General features: G+C 54.9%; 3 protein-coding genes across 3 annotated transcripts; 2 read left to right on the forward strand and 1 right to left on the reverse strand.

Moving 5' to 3' along the window:
• Window positions 1–14369: 14369 nt before the first annotated feature.
• Window positions 14370–16638, forward strand: NECHADRAFT_33882 (uncharacterized protein; the record flags this gene model as incomplete). The annotated part of the gene is made up of 3 exons (XM_003045961.1): window positions 14370–14980; window positions 15398–15609; window positions 15662–16638. The coding sequence occupies 3 exons, from the start codon at window positions 14370–14372 to the stop codon at window positions 16636–16638; spliced, it is 1800 nt and encodes a 599-aa protein (XP_003046007.1).
• A 4657-nt stretch (window positions 16639–21295) lies between these two features.
• NECHADRAFT_103428 (uncharacterized protein) lies at window positions 21296–23876 on the forward strand (the record flags this gene model as incomplete). Its single annotated transcript, XM_003045962.1, has 3 exons — window positions 21296–21317; window positions 21487–21671; window positions 21727–23876. The coding sequence occupies 3 exons, from the start codon at window positions 21296–21298 to the stop codon at window positions 23626–23628; spliced, it is 2109 nt and encodes a 702-aa protein (XP_003046008.1). The 3' UTR covers window positions 23629–23876.
• On the reverse strand, window positions 23833–25910 carry NECHADRAFT_103429 (uncharacterized protein; the record flags this gene model as incomplete). The annotated part of the gene is made up of 2 exons (XM_003046530.1): window positions 23833–25464; window positions 25518–25910. 2 exons carry the CDS (start codon window positions 25908–25910, stop codon window positions 23896–23898), a joined length of 1962 nt encoding a protein of 653 aa, XP_003046576.1. The 3' UTR covers window positions 23833–23895.
• Window positions 25911–26090: the final 180 nt, after the last annotated feature.

The raw sequence follows: 26090 nt of genomic DNA on the forward strand, positions 1-26090 counted from the left end.
CACCGTGAGGGCGCCACCGTCGTCGCCTATTTTGTGCGGTGAATTCTGTGCCAGACAGGTACCGCCAGGGTGACGCCGCAGCGGATCAAGCGAACATGGACGAGTCCCCGTGTTACCCTACAGAGCCTGGTCGGTTCATGGCCGCGAGAATGTGGTATGGGGCTTGGTCTGATGGGTGTGGCCGTGTGGTTTCATCTGTCATTTTCCGGGAGGGAATCGTCCATCAAACGGTGTGCAGTTGCACATGCGACTCGTCACCACAGCTTCAGTCGGCAGGGTCGAGAGGCCTCGACGTGCCAGACAAGGACTTGTGTAACGCTCCGGAGCTCATGCTGCGGGGGAGAAATGTCGATGCGAGCCAGCGAGACACGGTGTTGAAGGGTCAACCATTGTTGAAGGGTTAGCCAAGGGAGTTGGGCATTTTTAGCGTTGTCTTGGCTCTTTCTTTTCCTTGTATGGCATGATTCCAGCCTGAATATTAGCCATGTCTAGATCTAGTTGTCTCGAATACCAAACTCGATCGTCAGCTTGTCCTGATTTGGTTCGTTTGTACTTGGAGGTTGTAATCGATCTCATTCGCGCAAAGATCAAGGGTTGAGCCGTCTGGTAACTAGACCGCTCACCATCACTGCCGTGGCGTTGGGTGCTTGGTATCCATGCCCTCGGTGCCCCTAGGGAGAGACCTCGAGAGAAACCTAGATTCGTGCCGCATTCTCGCACGACACAAAACCACCAAAGGGAGACCCATTCCCCAACCAACCACGTACATACGTACGTACGCACACACATCCGACCTCATCTCCAAAAGGCGTACTCCGTAATGACAGCCGAATTTAGCGCATCGTAAGCCCTACAACTACCCCCATCGGCCGAGAAGCGGGTCATGGATGCAAGTCGTCGGTGTTGGTGAGAAAAGGGGCAGAAAGAAAGGGTTCAGTCGCAAGGCGGTGCGTATCCCTTCGTTCCCAGACCTATCGGGCCAGTCGGAGCTCCCCCCGAATATTCGCCTCCCAATCTCAGCCTTCGATCCGCAATGCCGGGCCTTGACATCAAGGGAACGGCAGAGGTGGAGGGACCGCAAAAGCCTCGCGGAGAGTTTTATTTGTTTTTTCTCTCTTCCCTGGTTGCAGAAGCAAATCCTTGGAGGGGATCCGAACCAGGAAGCGAAACTAGGTCATCAGCCGCATTGCGCCGTCGATGATTCACTAGTGAAGACCGTCTCTGTCCCAAGTCTTGAAGTTGCTTCTGCAAGATCAGATCATGTTTGTTGGATTGGCGACTGGAATGAATTCGATGACAAGTCGGTGTGCAGAAAAACATATGTGCTTTTTAACCCTTGTCCCTTCCGCGTCCGGCGGCACGCAGCTCTTGATGGTGCCAGTTACTGGCTAGTTCATGATGAGGCGCGCTCCGGTGTGCATGTGCAGGCATGTTTGAGATATCTCATAGAGGAAACGTGAGGCTTGGCGTGAAACCGTGAAACGGGTGAGTTGTGCGAGCCTGTTGAACATAGGCTCTACTTTCCAGTTGACGAGTATACTGGGTAGTAGTCTGCTGTCAGTGACAGGCCAAGAGCCTCCAATCTGCGCCGCGGCCCAAGCCAAGGTGTGAATCAACTTCAGGGTCAACTGCTCCTGGAGACCAGGATTCGTCCGTCGCGCATAGCACAACCAGGCATTCGCCCAGTGGCCTTCTCCCTGAGACATAAAGCCACTCTGCCCCATCGGTGCACGACTGGGACCCGGGCAGGTTAGCGGAAACCATACATAACCTCGTGGTCATCTTCACGAGCGCCGCTGAATCAAATCCGCACACACCTGTCATTTTGCGCTTTTGAAACACAGACTAATCCTGCGCGCAATGAGACTTGCAGGGTCCTATCAGAGTCTGATACAGCCCGCTTGGTACAGGGCCTGCTCCACCTAGGTGACCTTGACAAATGACCGCCTGCAACTAGTTACTCCGGAGGCCTGGTCAGTACGTATCGTGTATCAGCCTCGGTCTGCCTCCAAGACCGGATACCTAGGGCACGTCGATCAACCTTACCTCCCCATTATTACCCCTTATTATCGCTCTCGACTATCATCTGTCACATCTCCATCCACGGCTAGGTCATGTGCACGGATGATCGACGTGCCGATATGACCAGATGAGAGGCCGAGTATGCAGTAACCCGCGGGGGCCAGCCTGGCACAACCTGCAAGAACACGGCCGCGTCCCAGGCCTCTGGGCCCATGGTGACTCTCAATGGCCCCGTGTTGTACATGTCTCGGGAATCCTCCATCTGCCGTTGAACATGCGTTGCCTGATAGCACTGCCAGACAACTTGCCCCGTTGGAAGCTCATGTGTGGGCAGTTGCAACTCTTGGTTTGGTCAGGGCCGGAGGCACAGCGGCCATGTGCATCGCTCGAAACCAACAAGGCATGCATTCTGCGAGCCATGGGCCCCGAGAAATTGCAGAGTCTTTGCAATCGACACCGAATTCCCCTCGATCCGACGTACAACAGCTAGAAAATCTCCGTCTGGTCAACGCTCTGTTGGACCAGGGGAGGGGGCTTGAAGCCTCCATGCTGACGGCAGAGTTGAATGTGGTCTCGTGCAGCAAGACAAGGCCACAAAGAGGCCCGAGACAAGCCGGAGATTCTGTCGATCGCAAGGGGAGCGGAGCGTTCTGAATCCTGTGATGTCTTATTGTTGGAGTGCTGCAGCCGCTCTATTGGGCAGAGCTGATCCACACCATGAGATGTCCCCATTATCCGCCATTCCTTCAACGCCAAGATATCAAGGCCGCAGCACGAATACCTCCAGCAATAGCATCAGCCTGGGTCTGGTTGGAGCGACAGAACCAAGTCTGTGCAAGGTGACGTATTGGGTTGGCTGCCAACGGAGTCTGCAGAGGTGGAACCAATCCGGCTTGGTCAAGAGTTGATCCCCAGAACCCATCGCCGTGATGGTGGACAACATCGTCATATCATATCATGTTCTCCAAGGACCACCCTTGTCACGGAAATTTACCTAGCCTGCCAATAGCGCTGCCCCTATCGGAACCGCGACCACGGCACCAGCCGCCGTGGTCAAGGCTGACAATCGGCTGGGTGCAAAGAGAGTCCCCGGGCCTCCGTCTGAGCAGGAAGGCGTGTATGGGGGCAAGCCAGGCCAGGGCACATGTACGTCGGGCCTCGAGAGCCGGGCCTGTAGCACTCGTCGTCTTGCGTCAATTCCAAATGTCCAAGCCCAGGATCCTGGCTGGTGGGGTTTGATGAGATGAAATGCCACCCTAGATGATCGTACAGTAGTAGCTGGCCTGCAGGGAATCAACGCTCGCCGTTTACTCGGCTCTACCCAAAAGGTCAAAAGGCCGCACCAGGGGGAGGGTCCCGCCCGCCTCCAAGCTGCTGGGAGCTGCCGGGCGTATGATCGAATCTGGAGTGCGAGCGATACGTACCGGGCAAGGGAGACATGGTCTGGCTACTGGGCTGATCCATGATCCATGGCATTCTGAAATCGCGGTTGCTGTTAGCAGGCCGCGGCTAGCTTGTCAAGCCATGGGAAACCGGTGAGGTGAGTGATGTTGAAGAGCTGCACTTCACCTGAGCTGAGCTGAGCCGTGCTGAATCCTCGACCGAAACAGACTGTGGTCGGGACCCTTAGGCTCGTACGATAGGCAAGCCCGATGTCAGACTGTCGCCGCAACTTTGAAAGGGAGCAAAGCAACGCAACGCTTGTTTGCATGAAAAGTTTCTTCTTGCGCCGCAATTGAAAACTCAATTCCACTGGAGATAGCCTTTGCGGGCTATCAGACCCTGGCTTCGGACCCGTAAGTAGCAAGTCGGTGGTTTGGCACGCTGCGGCCAGCCCAAGAAGGAAGCTAGCAGTGGGAGCCCAGGTGCACTCTTTGTTGGAGCTGCTCGTGAAAGACCTGGTTGGCAATCAAGGCCCGCTGACGACGATGCTGGGCTGCATGTGGAGAGACAGGCGAGGTTCCACTGCCATGTGTCCTTCCCCCTACCGAAAGTGTCCTTGAGCTTCCCAAGCGGCGCATCGGAGCAGGGGGTGACCCTGTCATGTCTTGGATAGTGCTCTCAGGACGGAGGTGCCAGCAAGAGGACTGTGCCATGGCTGTCCGGATCCCAGCTCTTTAGACTCAGCACCAGGCCGAAGTAGTTCGGGGGTCTAGTTTCCGGCCGGGCACCTGTCCACCCTCCCCCGGACAAATCCTAGCAACGGCGTCGAGCTATTTCGTGGCGGCACTGACTGTCTGCAAGTAAGGTATGACGCCTGGCTTGCTGCGAAATATCTCCGGTGGAGGACAGCTTGGAATAACGGCGGCAGGATAGAACGGAAGATGCCGCATCAGAGAGTGATCTGCGGTCCTAGCATTGTGAGAAAACGCTAGGCAGGCTGGTCAACAACTAGCTACTATGAAGGAGCAGTATTGAACATGACGAAACTGGCTGCTCGAGAGATATGCAGAACGCGTATCGCTGTGGAATCGGAGGAGCCTGGGCTCCCTGTTGGCGCCTTTGCGTCACCGTTTCTTTTCCCCGCTTGTTGAAGTGGACTGTCTGCAAGGTCGGCGACCCTGTTGCTGTACTGCCGATCCGACTTGAGACGCTATTGGTTGTTGCTGAAGGCCACTTTTGGGAACCAGCCTGCCTACCTAGTCGTGCCAAGACGTGGTGGCAGTGGTGGGTGGAGGCCTGGGTATCGCGAGATGATGCTGCTGCTGTTGTTGTTGGTGCCAGATGTTGAAGGAAGAAGAAAGGAGATGATGGGAGGCGAGAAGGAAACGGCAGCGTCGTGTTGGCGGACTGCCTACATGGGAGTAGGGACCCGCTCCTTCCTCGTATATTTGGCATTGGCACCTTTGTTTCGGTAACTGACCTGACCTAATAAGCCTGGTCGCTGAAGGGAGGAGCGACCCAACACTGGCAAAAACTTAAAAGCAAACCCACAACTTACCTAGGCAGTTGCAGGCGAGACAGGCAAGGCGCCTTTCCCGGGTCATCCGCCCAATTGATGGGGAAACTATCTAGATAGAGACGGGGATATGCTTGCCCGGGCACGTACGTTGCGATATAGGTCTAGTGTTGCTGGCCACCTCACGATCAACTATGTATCTAGTCCATCTACTATCGGTTCGGATCTAGTTACCCGTCTACACACTACGAAGAGAATAGAAGTTCAGCCTGCTCATCATCATATCATACCCACCAAGCCTTGCCTCTGGCCCAGTGCCGCTGCTCATGTGCCCCGGCCATCTGCGTGTCAGCCGCAACAGACGGACATTAGTACATACATGAGATACTGTAGGTATGGAGATAAAAATAAAAATGAAATGCAGCAAAATGTTGCTTACCGCTCGCGCGGCCTGTTCATGCAGGGCCAACAAGCTGCTGACCAGTCCCGCTGGGCCTGGGTGACCAGGGCTGGTAGACAAGGGACGGGCTTGGCTTGGCCTACGCTGCCGGACAGGTTTCGTAACGAGTCCATGGTCGTCTTTGTGTTGGAACCTCAAGCTCTATTGCAGCAAGTCCATCGTACAGCGTCTCTATGCTCCATGTACTATATCCATGGGATGCTGTGCAACAGGCGATTGCGCATCTCGCATCCGACGCCTCTTTTGATGCTCGAGTTGTTGTACGCTGAGGAGAATTTGTCTTCCGCTGATGCAGTGCAGGGTAGCATCGCTATCTACAGCCCCCCTTATCAAAGTCATTGTGACGGGGACAGCTTCAACAACGGACCCATCCCATGTCTCCACGGCGATTTTTTTTTGTTTCTTGGCATGGCATTTGATCAAGTGCATGCTGTCGTCAATCGGTCAGTAGAACCCCTAGTTGCTCGATCGCCTCACTCGTTCGATGTGACGACATCTTGCTGCTCCTAGACGCGGTTCAACATGGTCAAAATGGAGGTTGTCAGCCGCGTCTCCAAGGCTCCAGACTCTTCTACTTTGCCACGATAGGAACATCTCTCTCAGCAATGTCTCACAGCACACAGAGGGCGCCACATCCGCCCACAGGTCCGACAACACCCGCGTCATGAAACCCCAGAGTTCTCAACTCTGTGAACCAGTCGCCAAATAAGTTCCCTTGTCTAAGACATCCCACGGAAAGCATCGCTAGTCAGCTCTGCTGAACCCTCGCCTCGGTACTGTACTGTGCAGTAGACGGCCCCAGCTGCAAGGAAACCCAGACACACCGAGGGCGCCGGTCTGGAGGCAAAAAACTGGCCATTTGGGCCCCGATCCAACGGCGACGCCGCAGGACGAGTCATCGAGTCGCATCGCACGTACTGTAGTCTCTCGGATTGAAATTAACGCAGCGCAAAAGTAAAGGGAGGAGAGCGGCACCGCTCTGAAGACATGACGGCGTCACATACTCCCTAGACACAGGACAGCAGGTGCACAGAACATCCACTGACAGCCACTGGACTAGCCCAGCAAAGGCTGGCGCCGATATCCACAGTCAACCATCCTGCTGGTGTGGTCATTTGTGCGGCTGGACCGCTTTTTCTTATACGAATATCCTTCTCAAGATTTGTCCCAGGAACTAATCTGAGTCTTCAAGCTGGTTGGCAGGTCAATGCTGTGTCGTGGGCTCGATATCATAATTCTGTAGTTCCAATGATGAGCGTGAGCCAATTGGAAACTAGATCCACTGGTTGATCTCGTACAACTCTTCCTAGCTCATAGATGGACGTATATCTGAGTCTAAAACGAGCAGCTTCACGGTCTGCCCATTTGCGCACTGCGGCAGGTACCTGACTCGCCCTGCACAGCCTCCTGGCAGCCTCCTGTCTATCACAGTGTCCTCTCCAGCACCGACACGCCGGAGTCGAGGGTGCCAAGGCACGGCACTAAGCCGCATCAGACCACGAGGCAATGTCGAGGTGTGGGATGTTGACAGCAGTCGCATAGTCACCGTCAGCACGGAATGGATGCAACTCGCAAGCGGACTGGCGTAGGGATCTGATTCAAGGACAGCTGGACAGGGGTTTGCTCGGTGAGCTGGCGACAGCCACGATGCCGGCACGACTGAAAAAGGAACGCCCGGAACGACAAGACTCCAAAACGGCAGGTCTCTTGGCTGCTGTCGAGGGCATCATCTCCGGCCACATGCTGAATGTCTCAGGTGAAGTCTGACAGGTGGGATGGGCTTCTGGGTCGTGGTCTTGGTTTGGGAAACTCGGCAGCTTGATCAGCGTGCATGGCCGTGGCTTGAAGGCCGTCCCTGTGTGCTAGTTCTATCTCTGGCTCAACGGCTTTGGAACTGCGGTCGTGGTTCGTTGGTTCATTGGTTCAAAGAAGCAAGAAAACGGCGTTGAGGCGCACCCACATTCTGAAGCTCAGGCCCTGAGCCTTGGGTCCGTGGCTTGCTGCCAGGGTGAGTGAGTCGCCTTGGCTTGCCGCTATTCCCCCCCCCCCCTCTGCCTCTGCTTGGACCAGCTCAGTCAAGCAAGATCCAGGATGAAGCAGGATTCAAGCCGGCGAATGGTTGCCAGTTGAGTCAAGTACCTATCGCTCTGAGCCGTCCGTCGTCCGTGCTGGTCAAGGTTACTTCAGCCAGAGAAGCCAAGACCCGTAATGCCATGTGCAGACACGATAGTTTGCCGGTAATTAATCCAATTCTAGACAGGTGTGATGGGGCGTGGGAAGGGGAAGGGTCTGGACAAGTCACCGTGTGGCCAGCCAAGCGATTGTCGATTCAAGATCACGCCAGTTCGTCTGTCTGGACCTGGCCGGAGTCGCCAGAGAGTCCATTCCAGCTTTCTTCTGAGCGGCATGTCTCATCCTTTGCCACACCGTCGTCGCTAAAGGCTGCATCATTTCTCAGCCTCTTTTCTCCGAGGCGGCATCGTGTATTGCCTGCAGCAACGTCGACGACCAGACCAAACCAGAGGCATCGTGCGCTGCGCTGCCCCGTCATTGACGCACGAGTCCGAACTAGACAGCTTTGAATACATCATCTCCGAGCTGAACAGACTATAGCCTACGCCACAGGCAGGTCGCGTGCAGAATAGTCTGTGAATGCGATGGAGCAGCAGGCAGGGGCAGAAAGACAAGATCAACATCCATTGCCAGTCCGTCGATTTTGCCTTGTCAGTGCCCTGTCATGCACAATGAAGCCTTCCTTGGTTGGGCCGTGGCATCTCGCACTGGGAGCCAACCTGGAAGGTTCCCATGGTCTGGGAGCTAGGACGTGCAAGCACGGGACGGCGGGCGAGCCGCGCCCTGGGTCGGGACATTTAGCCATTGGCCTAGAGCTGGGCCGGTCCAACGGTCGCGGCTACGCCTCGACAGACGTAATTCCAACATGAAGTGACCTGTCGGTCGGCACCTCTCTACCTGAAGCTGGAATCTCTCGAGGTAATCATTGTGACGATGTGGCAACGGGGCTCCGTCGAGCAGGACAGGGATCAAGTTCCCGACTCATGCGACTCGACTCGACTCGGAGGGCAGGCCAGGGCAGGAATCGAATCCAAACAGAGAGGCGAGCCAATCTCTTTCCTCTTGGAGCGATGCCGTTGGGATATCAAACCCGTCCACCATGGACAAAAGGGAATCTCAACTGCAACGCCCGGAGCTTATCCCGAGCCCTGAGATTAGAAAGGGAGGTTGGCATGTCACCACCCCAGGAGAATGGCGATCATCAACGATGGTGCTGGGTATGGGTGGCCTGTTGAACTGGGCGAGAATGTATCTGCAGGTTTGATGATGCGCAACTGGTCGTTTCATCATGGCCGGACTTGCAAGGCTACGGACGGGGACGCCCTGGGATGCAGTTGGGAGCGGCCGCTCGGAGCAGGAGGGCCAGGGAGCAGTCAGTCAGTGGACTGTGAAGATGCCGCACGTTGACGGCAGCGCACCCCGGGCCACGGAGATTTTCTCCAGGGCTGCAGACATCGATACAGATGTGATATGCTATTAGTGTGGCGCCCGCAAGAGGGAGGTACAACTCCTGTCATCATCTATTCGGTCGACAAGGGCATCGGGCTGGCCTGACACCGTCCCAAGCCTGAGGTTGATGTGTGAGATCCGACACTCGCGAGCAACGGAAATTTTCTGCCCTCATGCGTTGACTCGTCCCGCGATGCTACTGTTGCATCCAGCAGGCGAGGTGGTCTCCTCTTGGCCCGCACCTCTACGGCAGGGCCCAGATCTATTCCTCCGTCTCCAATGGATGGTACGTACATGCAAAGTATGTCGTAGCGGCCGGTATGATTTTGGGATTGCACTAGTTGGTAACCGACCGTTGGTAGAGGGTGCGGCAACGTCATGGGGACGGTCCCTAATTAGGAAGCGCAGGACTCGGGATCCTTCCAGACCATCCACAAGCAGCGCACCATGAGGCCCAGAAAGAGTGCATCAGGGAACATTTTCGTCTGGACTGTGCCTTTTTCTCCGTCTCGTGTCAAAGCAGGTGATAGGCCCGCCAAGGAGAGCGTCCGGTCCAGTCTAAGCGAACGCCAGGCAACTCAACACCTGGTAGTGACAGCCGCACAGCGGGGAATGGCCCACTACCCACTGGATTCTGCGTGTCTGAGAGGTGGGTGGCAGAGAGGCTGCTGGACAGCCCAGCCTCCAGGTCCCCACAGCTCGCTCTTGCCCGCAAACCCAGACTCGCTGGAGAGGTTCCTTGGTCTTGGAATTCACACCTCTTGTTGTCCTTCAAAGGTGTACGCTGGAGTGGTGCCTCCCATATGTGTGTTGGTAGACAGGCTCCTAAGGAGTGTAGCATCCATCTCAGGTGAGGCTGATAGAGCACTGGAACGAAGGGGGGCTGGCCCTGTAGACACTAGCTCTGCTCCTTGTCTCAACGGCACGGTGCTTCAGCCCCTCCCCCCAGATACCAAGGCTGCCGATGCGCGCCGGGCCGGCAGAGATGACGACTTGCTAACTCGCTAACTTGGGATGGCCGTTGATCGAGGTGGATTTCCTGGGTCCTGGGACTTGTTAGGCGCTGGCGCAGTGTCAGCCAAGCACCTCCGGGGTTGGTTAGGCTGTGCTCCTGAAGCAGCCTCCCAGTCTGCAAGGGAAAGGAGATCCCCCAAGGCGGGAGCTGATGCGGTGCCTTGTGTTGCTCAACATGCCGTGGCCGTGTCGTCGTTGTGACTCAAGAGCAGGACGGGAGGGAGCCATCTGATCGAGGACCGAGTATCATTAATGGACGAGGGGGATGAGAGCAGCATGTGGTGCAACCGAGGACTGACTGGTGCTGGTGCTGGGGCTGAACCTTGCACCCTGGCACCAGATCTTGCGGCATCGTACATTTAGCTTCCTGAGCGTGCTACCACCTCTGCATCGAGGTTGGTTCCCAGCGATTGAGGTTGGAGAGTGGAAGAGAGAAAGTAAAAGAGTGAGCTTCCGCTTGTGAGTGAATGGATGGACGCGGAACCGTGCACTGAACAAAGAGCGGCTATTGGCAGGTGACTAATAACCCCAACCTCTGCTCTCGTTAGAGGAACCTTCCCGGACCTTGCCATGGCAGCTGGCAGTGGGATTGGAAGTGGAGGCATGTGCTATGGACAACTACTTCCCTGCTACCTTCTATCTAAATATGGAACTGCGGACGGGAAGCAGCTACCTATCGATGGAGATGAAGAGGCCGCCCCTCGAGCCTATCTGCGTACCGACCTGGCCTGGAGCAACATCCATGGATTTAATCAAATGTCATCGCAACAACCTACACGACACAACACAACACGACACGACCTCAACCTCGACCAGGCGTCCGTTTAACTCAGGCAGAGGCATGCGCCAGCATCCCTCATCCCCACCAACACCACCACCCAAGACAACCATGAATCCAAGCTACTATTCGCACTTTCCCATCTCCTCAAGTCCCAATCCCATGCTGAGGGCTACCTTCAACCCTGTTGTGCTTCGCCGCCACTGGTAACCTCTGGCTAAATTTACCACACCCAACCAAGGCTGGCCGTCCATGTCATCCCAGGCTCCCGGGGCTTAAAGCAGGAAGCGCGTGCTGTAGTTGAGAAGCGCGGGCGACGTTGGATGTTGCCGGCCGGAGCAGCAGACCACCACTAGGATCATCAACCATCCCAACCCGCAACGAGCACAAGAGCCCTCCAATTGCGGCGCAACCGCCTGCACTAAAGCATCTACACATGCCCACAACGAGCCTAACCAGACCTTGGGTTACCGGCTATTGGCTGTGGGTGCCAGACAAGGGCAGGGTGAGGGAGAGCAAGGCAAGAGAGAGCCCAGGGAAAGGTGACCCCCGGCTTTTTTCTTCTTTTCATCCCATCATTCTCCAACATCATCATCTCTTGCATCATCCGCCCCCCCATTTCCAAAACAATCCCAGTTCCAGTCCCATTCCCAGGTCTTAGCCCCGGCCCCTGTCTTTCATACCCCGGGCTTCCGGCCATCAGGGCATCCTTCCTGGCCCCCTTCGTAACGACAGGTTCACGGCGTACGCAGCATTGCGGTCTCATATGGTGGTGACTGGACCCCTTCCTGCCAAGGCATCAAGAGGGACTTGGTCGAGTCGGAGCAGTGGCCGAACGATGAATATCCTCTACTCATACCCATTGGCTTTTCTCAGCTCAGGCAGGTAGCTTAGCTGGGGACCCAGGCCCCACCCTGACCCCGAGAGCCCGCTCACTGACGCCAACGCCAGCCAAGGACCAACACCAGCACCAACGCTGTGGCCAACGCCAACCTCAACACCCACGCCCAAAGGAGACGCAGCCCGCACACCCTTCCTGCCAACTTGCGAAGCTCAAGCTTTACAGGCCTTTGGTACCTGGTTCCGCAATTAGCCATGAAGCTCTGGACGGACTGGACTAGAATGGCAAGGAAGACAAGAGCGTCATGTCCAACCTTGATTTCGTGGTCCTTGTTCGCATGCCATTGAAGCGACAGACGAGACGGCTCCCCAGTGGTGCTGTTACTCGACAACTAACACTGTATCTGCGCCGCTAGATACATGATGTGCAGCATCAGCTTCGCATTGGCAATCACAGGCTCCTCAGATCTGGAACAGAGAAGCACTAACGTTCCGCTGACGCTTTGATTCTCCTGGGGCCCAAAGCTCCATACCACCACGCGCCGCGCTGGTCTTGATGAATTGCAACTGCAACTCAGCCCACTTTCGCTTCACCTAGGCTCAGCAATTGGCCAATGCTTCTTCCTGCTCGACTTCATCTGGGTTCTCACCCTCTTATTTATCCTGTTGTCTCTGCCGCATCCACATGTGGCCTCATAGAGCTGTGCCATGGCTTTTGGCTAGCTGTTGTTGCTTCTGTCTTGATATGAGGCTCCAGTCTTGCCCTCGCTTCTTGGAACTTGGCCGAGCTTGATGAATTCTGACTGATACTGATGACTTCTTCTCTGCCAATGCCGTCGTCGTCCCGTCTTGCTGTTGACCCCCGCCGCGCCTCTGATAACCAACATTGATCCCCCGCTTCATGCCTCTCGGCTCCTCCTTCACTGCTCTAATCCCTACCCATGAACATACATCATGTGCCCTTCATCATCGGCCTGCTATTCTGCGATTCTGCAGGGTTACCGAGCAATTTGACACTAGCTGCGTTCTTGGGTTTGCTGGGCCCCTCGCCCATTTCTGGCTTCACCCCTCCACCCCCCTTCTTCCCTCGGCCGGGCAGAGAGACCGCGGACAACCTCCACATCCTCCTCCACCTCAACCATCTCCACAGGCACCGCCATACCGCTGCTGCTGGTCTTAGTGCCCTGGTACCTAGGCTTAGCTCACCTTGGTCCGTCAAGTTAGTTGATACTTACAAGACGATACCTTGGCTACCTTACCTACCGGTCGGACTCGAGCTGCGTCTTGCTGTGCTGCATCTGGCTGCATCTGCGTCCGCGCTTGCATCTGCATCCTCGTCCACATCTTTTCCCTTGACTCTTTCTCGCCTTGGTCTAGTTAAAACCGCTGGTTGGCGGCTTCTCCATTTTGCTGCTCGAATTCCCAGCCGTTGGGTTGTCCTTCTCCTCATCGTTTTCTGTCAATCCCATCCATTCGGGCCAGCCGATTTCTACCCAGCCAGTCGGCGCTCGCCCGTCTCTGTCGACGGCTCCCATCACTCCATACAGCTCTCCAGCTTGACAGCCCTTGTTCGTCTTCCTTTATTAGCTCTCACGCCCCCCCTACAGCTGCTGGTTGGTAGGCAGGTAGGCAAGCAAGCAAGGTAGACTCGAGGAGCATACGCCCTCGGCCGATAAGACAGGACCGTTCTGGTCAAGCTCAGACAGGCAACGGACGAGAAAGGCTGAAGACGAAGACTCCCTTCTCATCATCGCCCTCATCCTCTGGTGACACTTCTTCGCCTCCAGGCACGCCCCAATCACAACCGCGTATCGTGTCTTATTGCTCCTTGCGCGCCCAGACAGAAAAAAAAGGCCAGCCCAACACAACGCAGACGAGCAAACCTCTGACGCATCTCTGGGGCCCAAGACAGGCGGAGAATTCTCGTCATGGACCTCTACCGGAACCCTTGACTAGCAGCCACTCTAAAATCTGAGCCAGGGTCTTCTCCGAGGCCCTGTCATCAACCCTGAACCCATCCCAGCTGCATCTCAATCGCGCCGCCCACCCCCGGTAGCCCCAGCAGTCACACAAAAACCGACTGCGGGCCACCGTCCAGCCTCCGTCCAGCCTCCGTCCGCAGTCCGACTCGACTTGTTGTGCTCACGGCCTGCCGGCCAGGAAGGGGCCCGAAAGACTTAACTCTCCCCGTCCTCCTTCGTCCGGTTCCGCCTCTCAGGTTCCGGTCCTGGGAACATCTGCAGCTGCCCGACTCCGTCTCGACATCCAACTGCACGGCCTCATGTCGTATCACCAACCCTCCCAAGATCCATCTTGTTAGTATCACGGGTGCAGCATCTCGTCTCACGGCTCCTCGTCCTCACCCTCGCTTGTCGCCTCCTCTGACCCTTGGCCTGTTGCCTTGCTGCCGCAGCGAAACACTCCCAACATCAGCATAATACTCTGCCTCTCCTGGACCTGTCCTTCTTTCCTGCCACCTCAGCTCTGCAGATCCTCGAAGCGGGGCAGCCTTCTTTCCTGATCAGTCTCAACAACCTTGCAGCCGTGGACTTGACGGCCTGATTAGCTCTTCCGACTGGCTAGAGCTGCCTGTTATTTCAAATCCTCGTTCTTTCGACAGACGAGCCCATCGCCGGGGAAGCCTGCGGACCCAGGGCTGCCGCGGGCGCTTGGCGGGTGCATGTCAGCAGCTGGATACCAACCTCTACCATACATCTGGAGTCCACAGCCTGAAAGGAAGGCCAGCCTTGACCAAAGGCTCTGCCTGTTGTTGCTGGTTTGGATTGGGACCTTTCTGTCCAGCCGACTGATCATCCTGCAGCACCTCTCCCCTCATGATCACCAATAGCCCCCTCTTCGATACAACTTATATTCCTCTCGGCCAACGCCGAGGCATCACAGACCTGGCGCAAATAGCTTTGGATCTGACCTGGGCACCCGAGAGAGCAGAGCAGGAAGCCATTGCTCGGTCTCGGGCATATCCCTCTCCGCCCATGTCAGGATCTCCGCCCCTCCCCCCGAAGCCGCCCCAAGAAGCTGGTGATCGTGGCCAAATACCTGTTGGCTATTCAAATCCCAATCGTCAGGATGCTTATCGAGGTAACCTGCCTCAACAACCTCCAATTGATCGCCCAGGACCAATCAACATGCAGCCCACGCTTCCAAGGTTGTTCCAGCAAGAAGCTCCCGACGCTTCCGTATACTCATATCGCAGGCCGGAGGAAACGGCACCACGGCCTGTATCCTATGCTCAACCAGGCGCTCCGTCCATGTCCCAACCGCCAAGCTACATCCCCCCTGGAGGGCCTGGAGGGCCTGCGCCTTATCCTCCATCTGCCCGGCCAACGGGCGCCGAGAACCAGGCAATGACTTCTCCCAAATCGCAGAGGAAAACCAAGGGCCATGTGGCTTCTGCGTGTGTTCCCTGCAAACGAGCCCATCTTCGGTAAGTGACAACTCGTGCGAAGATAACCCCTTACCCCTGAGCCTCACCTGCTGACTTGCAGATAGTTGCGATGGTATGTGTCCAAGTATTCTTCCTTCCTTCTTTTCAGGCCCTGAGAACACTTGCGCGATGTGGTATCCACTTGCTGTTGTGTGCTGAAGTTTTTGCGGAGTTTGTCGATATCGAATGCGCCTACCATGCTTTTGGATAACATGGACACACAATTGTACTATGTCCTAGTGGACTAGTCGGATTGGCATGACACCTTCTGAAAGATAACCTCCCCATAAGATAAGTCGTCTCTGTGTTGGTGAAGAAGGGACTGGGGTTCAAAGATGGAAGGCCTGGCATTCGCTCTCAGAGGACCACTTGGAGCTTTAAACGATGCAAGATGTTGATTCAGGGGCTAATATCGAGAATAGCGCAACGGCCATGCTCGAGATGTGTGACGAATGGAAAGGAAGAATCATGCGTGGATGTTCAACATAAGAAAAGGGGTCGACCACGGTTAAGGGACGATCGAGATACTCGTTATGATCCGTCCAGGTTTCCGCACCCTCAGGATGCCGCAGCAAGACGACCACTAAGCATATACCCTTCGGGTATGCCAGTAGGCCCTGGGTATGCTGGTCCCCCTTTTACGGACTGGTTCTGCCATTTCGCTAACCACTTGAATCAGAGAACACATGGCTCCTAGGTACCTCGAACGAACACCGAACACCGACCCTACCCATTACCCAGCACCTTTGCCGACTGCAGCCAGAGGTGGAGAGCCTGTGGCCTTCTTAAACATGAAGATGGACTTTGCGAAGACATCGCCGACTTTTGCTGAGGCTGTTGGACACCCTGCTCTTCAGGGACAGAACTTGAGTGATGTTGTTGCTCCATCAGATAGGGATAGGGTATTGTCGATTCGAAGTCAACTCATCGAAGAACAGACGAGAAAGGAACCGAATTACCTCCCTCCCATACTCGCTCGGCTCGACCACATCATCCAGGGACTTGGATTTGGGGCGGAGGAAATCGGGCGGTTCCAGCTTGACCGCCAAGAATACCTGGTATTCAGAGGTGCTGATGGCCAGCCGAGGCAATTTCCTATCCGTCTCGGCCTGGCGAAAGAGGGATCCATCTATTTCGTGGTCATGATACTCAGCTTTAGATATCCCTTGCCGCCTTCGCCTGTCTCTCGAGAGGTGGCACATGCCTATGGTTCTCAACCGCCGACTCCTCAGGCTGCCTATAGTCAGCGAATACCGCCGCCAGCGTCAGTGCCAGTGCCGCCACCCTTTGACCCAACTCGAAGCCGATTCAACGACATGCCCTTGGTATCTCGACCAGCTCCTGGGCCTTCAACGCAGCTGCCGGCAAATCTGTCTCCTCGCATTGCTGTCGGTGCTGGAGCGACGTCGTATGCGGCATCACCTAGCCGTACCGAATATGCAGGCCCACCGTCATATCATGTTCCTCGAAGCGAACTGCCTCCTCCGAGCGGACCACGTCCTCAAGCGTCGTTTCAGCTTCCGCCGATCCGAGCTCAGCCAGATCAGCCTGGGGCACGCCCATCGGGGGAGCAATCATGGCCTCGGGGGGAGCGGCCGAATCGAGTTGATATTGGAGGCCTGATCGATAAGCCTGATGCTCCAGGACGACCGCGGTAGGACTGTGAAAAGTCCCAGTGATGGAGCAAGGGGAAAGCGGCATACTGGTAATGAAGGGAAACTAAACATTTTTACATGATGAAGGAGGAGCCCGGATGGGATGTTTGATTTTTTTTGATTTTGGGTGTGATGGGATTTTGTGTCTATTAGGGCACCAGAGCATGTACAATAGTCCTATCGGTGTGATGCACCACATATACCGTTTTTGTTTTGATGTAGGAGCGAGGAAACCAGCAGGGTATGGATGGGATCCTGTTAAGGAGACTGTTTCGGGCATTTGCAGCCGGCGGCGTTGGGTTGCGTTGAGGACGTTGAAACGGCCACAGGCTTGCAGGGCTGAGCAAGCGGCCAAATGACGGGTTGAATTTGATTTTAGCTGACCCCTCTGTGTTGGGCAGCTTTGTATGCGGTTGTGTTCCTTGACGGTGAAAGAGAAGCTCTAGATGAGCAGCGTGATTGGTTCCAAGGGTTGGTGAAGTCTGCTGGAAGTTGTTGCATTTTGAAGGCGTTTTCAAGTATACCCAGGAGGGAGATTCGGTCGCAAGGGAAACAGAGAGTGGGCAGGCAAAGAGGAAGAACTCGAGCCAAGGAGAAGGACGATGCCGGCTGGCCGGTATCAATGCAGACCTGCTTATGAGGGTTGGGCAGCAAAAGGGGACGGAGAGGGGCAGCTTGTTTGTTTATGCGTCAAGGACACATTGGGGTCTATGATGAGGGGGACGATGCAGGCTCAGAGAGACGGGGAGTGGAAGGTAGAGGATATTGTTGTGAATACTCAAGGACGATGTTGAAAGCAATCCATGCGACGTCCCACGTGTTTGGTGCTGGTTACACAACGCAACAGGCATTGATCCCTAGCGAAGGATCTGATCTCACGGCAAAGTAGTTGGAAGGGAACGAGAGGGGGGAGGGGAAGGACGACAGATTGGCGCAGAGATGAGGCAGCCAGGGGATTAGAGCCGAAGCCACCCAATGAGGCGGCGGCAAAGACACGGCAAAGGAAGCGGGAAGAGCAGGTACAGCAGTGAATGTGTGTGTGTGGTTTGTGATACCAAACCCATGGCCAATGCGGCCAACGTCCGGATTTATCATGGAAACGAGGAGGGAGGTCAGTCAGCGGGTGAACAAGGGTTCCTTGGAGAGGGGGCGTGTGAGGGATGCGCGCGCGTCTGTGTCTCGATCGATGACCGCCGCCGCTCCTTTATTTTTATTTTTTAATTCTCCGAGAGCCGTAGAACGGCCCGCTCCCTCCACTCCCGGGACCTGGGCTTGCGTGGTGGCCGCCGTGTGTCGGGGATTTGGGATGGGGGAGACAAGAGGGACCCGGGCGCGAATATCGGAGTCGGAGTCCGGCGCCCCGTACGTGGCCCGGGTGCGGCGGAGGCTGGTGGAGGCATCACGGGTTGTGGGTCAGAGAAGAAGGGACAAGTTTTTTGGGGTATAAAGAAGTTGTTTTTACTATCGAACAGGGCACCTATACCTCCACATCTCCATTCTATGCAAAACGCTGGGCTGTGAGCCGATCTGCATTGCCCGATATGACCATCAAAATGGCGACAATGAGAATATCCAATCTAAATAATAACAGACAAGCTAGAAAAACAGAATGCCGTGGCCGACACCAATCTAAAAGAGGAGAATAGGTGACCCAGAAATATTCGTAGTGTTAAAGTACAAGGGCTCATGGCGAAACCATCTTTGGCGCCGAAAGGTCAGGAAAACCTGTTGTCGAGCCGGTCGTTGGTGTTGTCATTGAAGCTTCCGTGCTAGCTTCAGTGATGTGACGGCTATGTTGAGTTGCGTTGCTCTGAAGCCGCCCGCCCCCCGGCCTCATGTAGTCTGTTTGACTTTGTCGAGTTGGGTCGGGGCGAGAATAGGCCAACTCAGGTGAGCGACATCGAGGATTATTGCCGATCGTGTTTGATCTGCCAACAGACCGTATCGCCAAGAAGGCGTTTCCTCAACTGCCAGGGACCTCCTGGGCGTCATCACTGGCCTGGCAGGTTGTCTGGCAGCGTGGGCCCGGGCCGGATGGGAGTGAGCTTCTTGGTGTCAAGGAGGTCGAGTTCGGCGCCAGGGTCGCTAGCGACCGGATCGGAGCCGTCTCCCATGTAATTGAAGGCGTTCTTCTTGTCGGAGGAAGCTAGAGGCTGGCCGCCGTTGATCGGAGCAGGGGTGGGCGACACTGCGCGCTTGCTGGATGAAGTCGATCTAATAAGTGGGAGAGTTTATGTCAGCAAGGAGCGTCTACTGGAAGCGTCACCCTCGCTCAGGAGAGAGTTGAGAGACGGGGAAGAAACCTACTTGGCGTGAACGATGGTGGACGTATTGGCAGCAGAACGAGTCATTTTCGAAGTGTTTTATGAGAAGTTGGGAGCGTGGGAGCACGATGTGTTGTGATTGGTGTTTTTCAGGAGGGTTGTTGGTGGGTTTTTATCTTTCGTCAAGAGATGGAGGGCTTCATCTAGATGAACTGGTGTTGGAGCTGGAACTGGGCCTGTATTTAAAGAAATTGCCTACGGTTTGGCGAACCACGAGGCTGATGGTCAGCATATGGATGCTTTCACTGTACTTTCAACCTTATGACTCTTTCTGAAAGCTACGCGTTGCACGGCCACTTGGAAACTGGAAAAATACGTTCCATGACAAAGTGTGGTGGAGTTTTTGCACCGACCTACACAGCCAGCACTAGGCTACCACCACCACCACGGAGCACTTGATACGTCAATTCCCACAGCTGTGTGTGTGTATTAGGTACCTAGGCCTAATTCAAGTCAATTGTGAGAATCTTGTGTATGTTGGTTTGTCTCTGTTCCAGTGGACCTCTCAAAAGCCTGTGCCTTGCTTCCTGTGCCTGAACCCATGACCTCCGTGATAGCCTTGCATCCATAAGGTTGTGTGAACGGGACAGTCTGACAGGCACGATGCAACACAACAACCCGGCACACTGCGAGACAGTGTTGCAAAAATGGTTGACAAGCAGCTGCAAACTGCCATTGAGAGCTCAGCTGAGAGAAGAGAGAAGCCCACCAAGCGCCCGCCCAGGTGCCCCAACTGCCACGACGGAGAGTTTTTCTGTCTCACACTTGTGGTGATACTCGGATGACCTTGCTAGTCATCCAGGCAACAACACGTTTTTGCCACCCAGAGAGCGGTGAAAACACTGGTATTCCGAATTGGGAGAGGATTGACAGGCGCTTCCCATTGTCAATGGGTTACGTGCGAGAGGAGAGGAGGCGCATGTTGTCTGGAGGCTTGCCCGTCGTGAAAATGGACGTGAGAAGTGGAGAAGCAAATTGAACACGCGAACAAGCGCCACAGGCTAAACGCCCAACGAAAGAATGAATTGTAAAAGACAGTGAAAGGAGAAAAAAGGCAACAGGGGAATACGGGTCCAATATGGGATGAAAATGAATGAGGAGAGAGAGCCTTGGAGGCTTAGATTTGGGGCTATGGTGAAAATATACAGTTGATATCTCAGAATCTCCTTAGGCAGAGCGTAAGGCCGACCTGATTGAGGCTGTGTGCTGAATGCCTCGCTTTAGGCTTCGCTTTAGGCTAACTTGGCTTGACATTGAGTCAACGAAGTGGAAAAGACGATCAAGAAATCTCCATGGAAGAAATGTCTGTCAATTACATCTTCTTTTTGCCATGTAAAATTTCACACGCGCACCCTTTGTAAATGTGCAAAGCATCCCACTCCCTTTGAGACATTGAATGCACAAATCGCACCACTCCATGTCACTGGCTCACAAAAACAGGCACCTGCTGCCACTCCGGCCCTACTGTACCTACCTTAGCTTGCCAACTTGCATTTCGTCACGCAACCTGTGCCTGGCCAAGTCTGGAGTATCCGTAAGGCGGCGGGGAATGAGGAACTGAGGTTGATGGTTTGGTTGACCCCATCACCGTGCACGCGGGCCCTCGTATCCGAGTTGACATGGACATGGCCCTCCCCAAAGCTAATCTGTATCTAGCATTGTTGGGCCCAAGCTTTTCAAGGCGAATGTTGCCTTGCAGATTGATGAGTTGTTCAGCGGGAGAAAAAGAAAAGAAGCCCGTGATATTGGACCGACCATGAGAAATAGAGTTTGATATAGTAAGCTGACGTACTAGGTAGGCAGGCAACCAGGGGAATTGTGGTGTTTGCTGCCGCATCTGTAGTTCGGTATGACTACAGGACGCACGCAGCCCAATGCCGTATCACGTGTCGCCGCGCCTGCCCAGTTGCCTGTTCGTTCCTGAGGCCACCAGCATTTCATCCGATGACCAGGTTCCTGTAACCTCCAGTCACAGATGGCTTGCTGTTGATCAACACAGTTCGTACTCCTGCATGAATGCGCTTCTTTTTTTTTCTGCTCCTCTTCCTCTGGAAAACGTCCGCTAGGTCAGGCCACCACGGCCGAATAACTCAGGCGCCTGGGGGAAACGAGAGATGAGATAACAACCAACGAGAAAACGGACATGGGATATGAGATATCAACCCAACCACACATGACCGTGCTTCTTGCGTTACTAGTACCATTTCCGCTTCCATCTTCACGCGCATTCACTTCCCTGAACCCGCATCATTTTGCTGTGCTAGTGCGTCGAGACAGCGGCAACACAGCCCCGGGCGAGTTCGTACCCAGCCTTGCTTGCCCGATTCACGGACATCATGGCCGATGTTGACATGGGAGGTGTCCCAACAATCGGCAATGGCATTTCTCACGCCGGCACAAAAAGGAAAGCCGACGGCGACCCCGATGAAAGCAATGCCCCTCGAAGAATAAAGGCAAGCGAACTATCCACGGCTGCCTTGGCCGCCTTGCATCACAGATGTGGCTCATCTCCCAGGCTAACATGAAGCCCAGGCACTTGATCCAAATGTCGTCAATAAGATCGCTGCCGGTGAAATTATTGTGGCTCCTGTCCATGCTCTCAAGGAGCTCATTGAGAACGCCGTCGATGCGGGCGCTACCTCCTTGGATGTGATGGCCAAGGATGGAGGCCTGAAGCTTCTCCAGATCACCGACAATGGCTGCGGAATCCAGGTGAATGACTCTGCCACCACGCCGAAATGACTCACAAGGCTGATTTCCAGGGCAGAAAGATGATTTGGCAATTCTCTGCGAGCGCCACACCACCTCCAAGATCAGCACTTTCGAGGACTTGTCCGCGATTGAAACATATGGATTCAGAGGCGAAGCCTTGGCCAGCATCAGCCACATTGCCCACCTGTCCGTCACCACCAAGACCAAGGACTCTGACCTCGCCTGGCGGGCTCACTACCTCGACGGCAGACTGACTGCCCCAAAACCTGGTCAGTCAGCCGAGCCAAGAGGTGTGGCGGGACGTCCGGGCACTCAAATCACAGTTGAAGATCTGTTCTACAATGTGCCCACCCGTAGAAGGGCCTTTCGCTCTACTGCTGACGAGTTCAACAAGATTATTGATATGGTTGGTCGATACGCAGTGCACTGCAAAGGAGTCGGCTTCACCTGCAAAAAGGCAGGCGAGGCATCGACCAGTTTGTCAGTACAGGCCCACGCCACCGTCATTGATCGCATTCGCCAGATTCACGGCAGCAGTGTTGCGAATGAGCTTCTGGCGTTTGCGACTTCAGAAGACCGCTGGGGTTTCAAGGCCGAGGGCTACACGACCAATGCAAACTATTCTGTCAAGAAGACGACGCTGCTCCTCTTTATCAATCATCGATGTGTCGAATCAACGCATATCAAGAAGGCGGTGGAGCAGACGTATAGCAATTTCTTGCCCAAGAATGGTCACCCGTTCATCTACCTGAGCCTCGAGATCGACCCGGCTCGAGTAGACGTCAATGTCCATCCCACCAAGAAGGAAGTCCACTTCCTCAATGAAGATGAGATCATCCAGGCCATCTGCGAGCATATCGAATCGAAGCTGGCTGCTGTCGATACTAGCCGAACCTTTATGACGCAGACTCTCCTTCCCGGCGCAAAGCCTGTTGAATCAACGCAGACCGAGTCCGACGGGACTCCTAGCCGAAGAACACCGGCAACGAAAAGAGTTAGAAGAAACTCGAATGACCTGGTTAGAACTGATACTGCGGAACGGAAGATTACATCCATGTTTGTTAGGGCTGGCCCGAGCGAGTCCACGGCGTCAAACGATCATGCAGGAGATGCATCTGCGGCACCCGAAGCTCTGGAATATGAGACGGTGGATCGAGAGACGGTCCAATGCCGACTCAACAGCATAAAGCAGTTGAGGCACGATGTCAGAGAAGACATGCATAATGAGCTGACAGAGATATTCTCCTCTCATACCTTTGTTGGTATCGTTGACGATCAACGTCGGCTCGCGGCGATCCAAGGAGACGTCAAGTTATATCTGATCGACTACGGCCGGACATGTTTTGAATACTTTTATCAGCTTGGCTTGACAGACTTTGGTAACTTTGGCACCATCAGATTCGGCCCTGCGCTGGATCTCCGCGAGCTTCTTCGAATAGCAGCTGAGGCGGAGAAGAATGCCATTGCTTCCCCTGATGAGGACTTTGACGTTGAAACCTTGGTCGACCGAGTGGTAGGTCAGCTCATTGAGCGTCGAGAAATGCTGCTCGAGTACTTTTCTTTTGAGATCTCCCCTGCTGGCGAACTCATCTCGCTGCCGCTTCTCATGAAGGGATATACCCCACCCCTGGTCAAACTCCCTCGCTTCCTCCTCCGTCTTGGCCCTGCTGTCGATTGGACCGAGGAGAAGGCGTGTTTTGAAACCTTTCTGCGTGAGTTGGCCACTTTCTACGTCCCGGAATCGTTGCCAGCACTGCCGGGCGATCCAGAAAGCCTTCGCGAGGAGGAAATTGACGAGGATTTGCGTGCTCGACGGCAGCACGTGAGGCACGCCGTACAACACGTTTTCTTTCCGGCGTTCAAGGCGAGACTAGTGGCGACCAAATCACTCATGCAAGACGGAGTGCTGGAGGTTGCAAGTTTGAAGGGTTTATACCGGGTGTTTGAACGGTGCTAAGAGACATGGGAGTATCTAGAGGCCGGATCGAGCCTATCGCATGCGGTTAAGAGGTTCAATATGTTGGCACTGTCGAAAATGGGAGAAGGTGCTGATTATTGGGATCAACTTCAAGGACAAAGTAGATGGAAGCGTAAGCTACAAGGGCACATGGGCGTCTCCTAGTTCACTTCGGGGTTACATTATGAGTTTAAAGAGCTTTGCTTGCGGTATATACCAAGATTCATATTCTCATCACATTAAAAACTCAACAACTTTTATTTAAACCTAGGCCTCGGGCTTGTTCTTCCGCTTGTACGCCAAGAAACGATTCAAGTTGAGCACAGCCTCATCCGCACGCAGGCGCAGCTCGCCATTGGCACGCTTGTCGATGGTCTTGACCATGGCGCGCGCCTTGGGGAGAACCTCATCGAGGTGCTTGACAAAGTTGTCCTTCCAGAAGACGTCCTTGTCGTATGAGTAGCCCTCGTCGGCGTAGATGTCAAAGACCTGGTTGAGAGCCTCGACGGCGTCGGCGGCCGGCGTGGCGGGTAGACCGGCGAGGAGGGTGATGAGAAAGGTGCCGACATCGCGGTTTCGGCCGAGGGGAGCGGGCTCGAGGGCTAGCTGGCCGAGGACGCCAATGCACTTTACGCTCAGGGCCTGGAAGGGATCCTCGGGGTCCTGGGCGGCGGGGGAACCCTTGGTGGCCTGGTAGAGGGCGATGAAGCGGCGGTGCTCATCAGCGAAAGGGGTTGAGGGTCGGCCGCGGAGAGAGCGGGCGACTGCCCATGCGAGGCCGGTAACATGTGTCGCCAGACCGACATCGGCAGTGTCAGTGGCGAGAATAGGGGCGACGACGCCGGTCCAGAGGGCGCGGCCAGCAGGGTCCCAAGCGGCCTGGATGGGAGCGTTGTGCGGGTCCGAGAAATCGATGAGTGAGACGGACCAGGCGATGTTGCTCAGGGCGGCGAGGGCATGGGACTGGAGGCGGAGGGCTGTGTCATCCGAGGGGGAGAGGGAGGCTATACGGATGAGCTCGGGGATGGCTGTATCGATGAGAACCTTGAGAACAGGGAGATCGTCGATGTTGCCGTCTTCCTCGTCTCGGTCAGCGCCTGTTACCATCTCCATGTCGGCTTCCAGTTCGTCCTCGTCCATCTCATCGTCATCGTCTGCCATTTCCTCTCCATCAGAGGCCCCATCGGCATCACCCATCTCCTCGTCATCCTTGGATTCCTTCTTTTCAGCCTTGGGGGGTCCATCAACATCTCCTGATGTGTTGAGGGTTGTTCCAATGGAGGCGAGAATCTCGAGGGCCAGCTGTTGACACTCGATGGGGTTCGCCCAGCCGAGAGCGTCCGAGGTTTGACCTGGCTCATAGGTCTTGATGGCCTGTGAGAGAGTGGGAATAAGAAGAGAATCATCGGCACCAAGAGCCAGGTCTTGGCCATCAAGAGCGGTAAAGAGGTTATGAAGGACACCACAGGCAAGAATGCCGTCACTGTTGGCCTTTTTCCTCAGAGATAGAAGGGTGCCGTATGTGCGGTGCTCCTTGGAAGCGACAACCTTGTCAGAAAGCTGCTGGTTGTCCTCACAGAGAATCATGAGACAGGCCAGAGCATCGCTCCTTAGTGAAACGATCTCTGGGTTGCTGGCGAGCTCATCAGATGTGAGGAGGAAGAGAAGGCGAGTGATGATGGTGTTGCGAGAGATGGCTTCCAAGATGTCATCTTGAGCTTCGGCGAGAGCGGTTAGAAGAGAGATGAGTGACGAAGCAATGCTGAGAATGACTGCTTGCTCAGCCTTGGAACGCTTCTGGAACTCCAGCTCCTTGGACAGCAGCAGCTCGGTAACCTGGTTCATGTGAGTTTGATATGTACTTGATGAGGGCTGAAACATTGACTTACCGACTTGGCCGCAAACTCGATAGCAGTGAGAATATCAACCCGATAAAGATGAACACAGAAATCAGGCTCCTCCTCCTGAGCAAGAACCTGCAAGATCCCCCACCCAGCAGCACGGCTCTCGAGAGCAGCGTCAGTGAGGGTCTGATCGAGGATGGTCTTGACGATCTGCTCGCGCAGGAGCAGCTTGCGACACCTCTCATCCTGAATGATGCTCGAGACGGCGGTAGCAGCGGCGGAGCGCGACTTGGGGTCCGAGCTCTTGAGGTCGTTGATGACGGGTAGGATCTTGGACTCTCTGAGGGCGGCGAGCTCTGGGTCTGAGGGAGGCTTGATGGTTTTTTCTATGGGGTTTTTGCGAGCGGCGTTGCCGCGATTTCTGCGGGACTTTGCCATGGGAGAAGAATAGTCTTATCAGGTTAGAGAGGGAGAGAGAGAGAGAGTTTGTTTCAAAGGAAGGGGACAAGATGGAGTTGTTGTTTCTTGTTGAATCGTGAATAATTTGATGGTGGATGAAAATTTACAAGGATGTTTTGCGACGACGATTCGTGCCCCACCAAAATATTTGTTTCGCCG

The sequence above is a fragment of the Fusarium vanettenii genome (genome assembly GCF_000151355.1).
Source record: "Fusarium vanettenii 77-13-4 chromosome 2 genomic scaffold NECHAsca_18_chr2_1_0, whole genome shotgun sequence".
Classification (NCBI taxonomy): domain Eukaryota; kingdom Fungi; phylum Ascomycota; class Sordariomycetes; order Hypocreales; family Nectriaceae; genus Fusarium; species Fusarium vanettenii.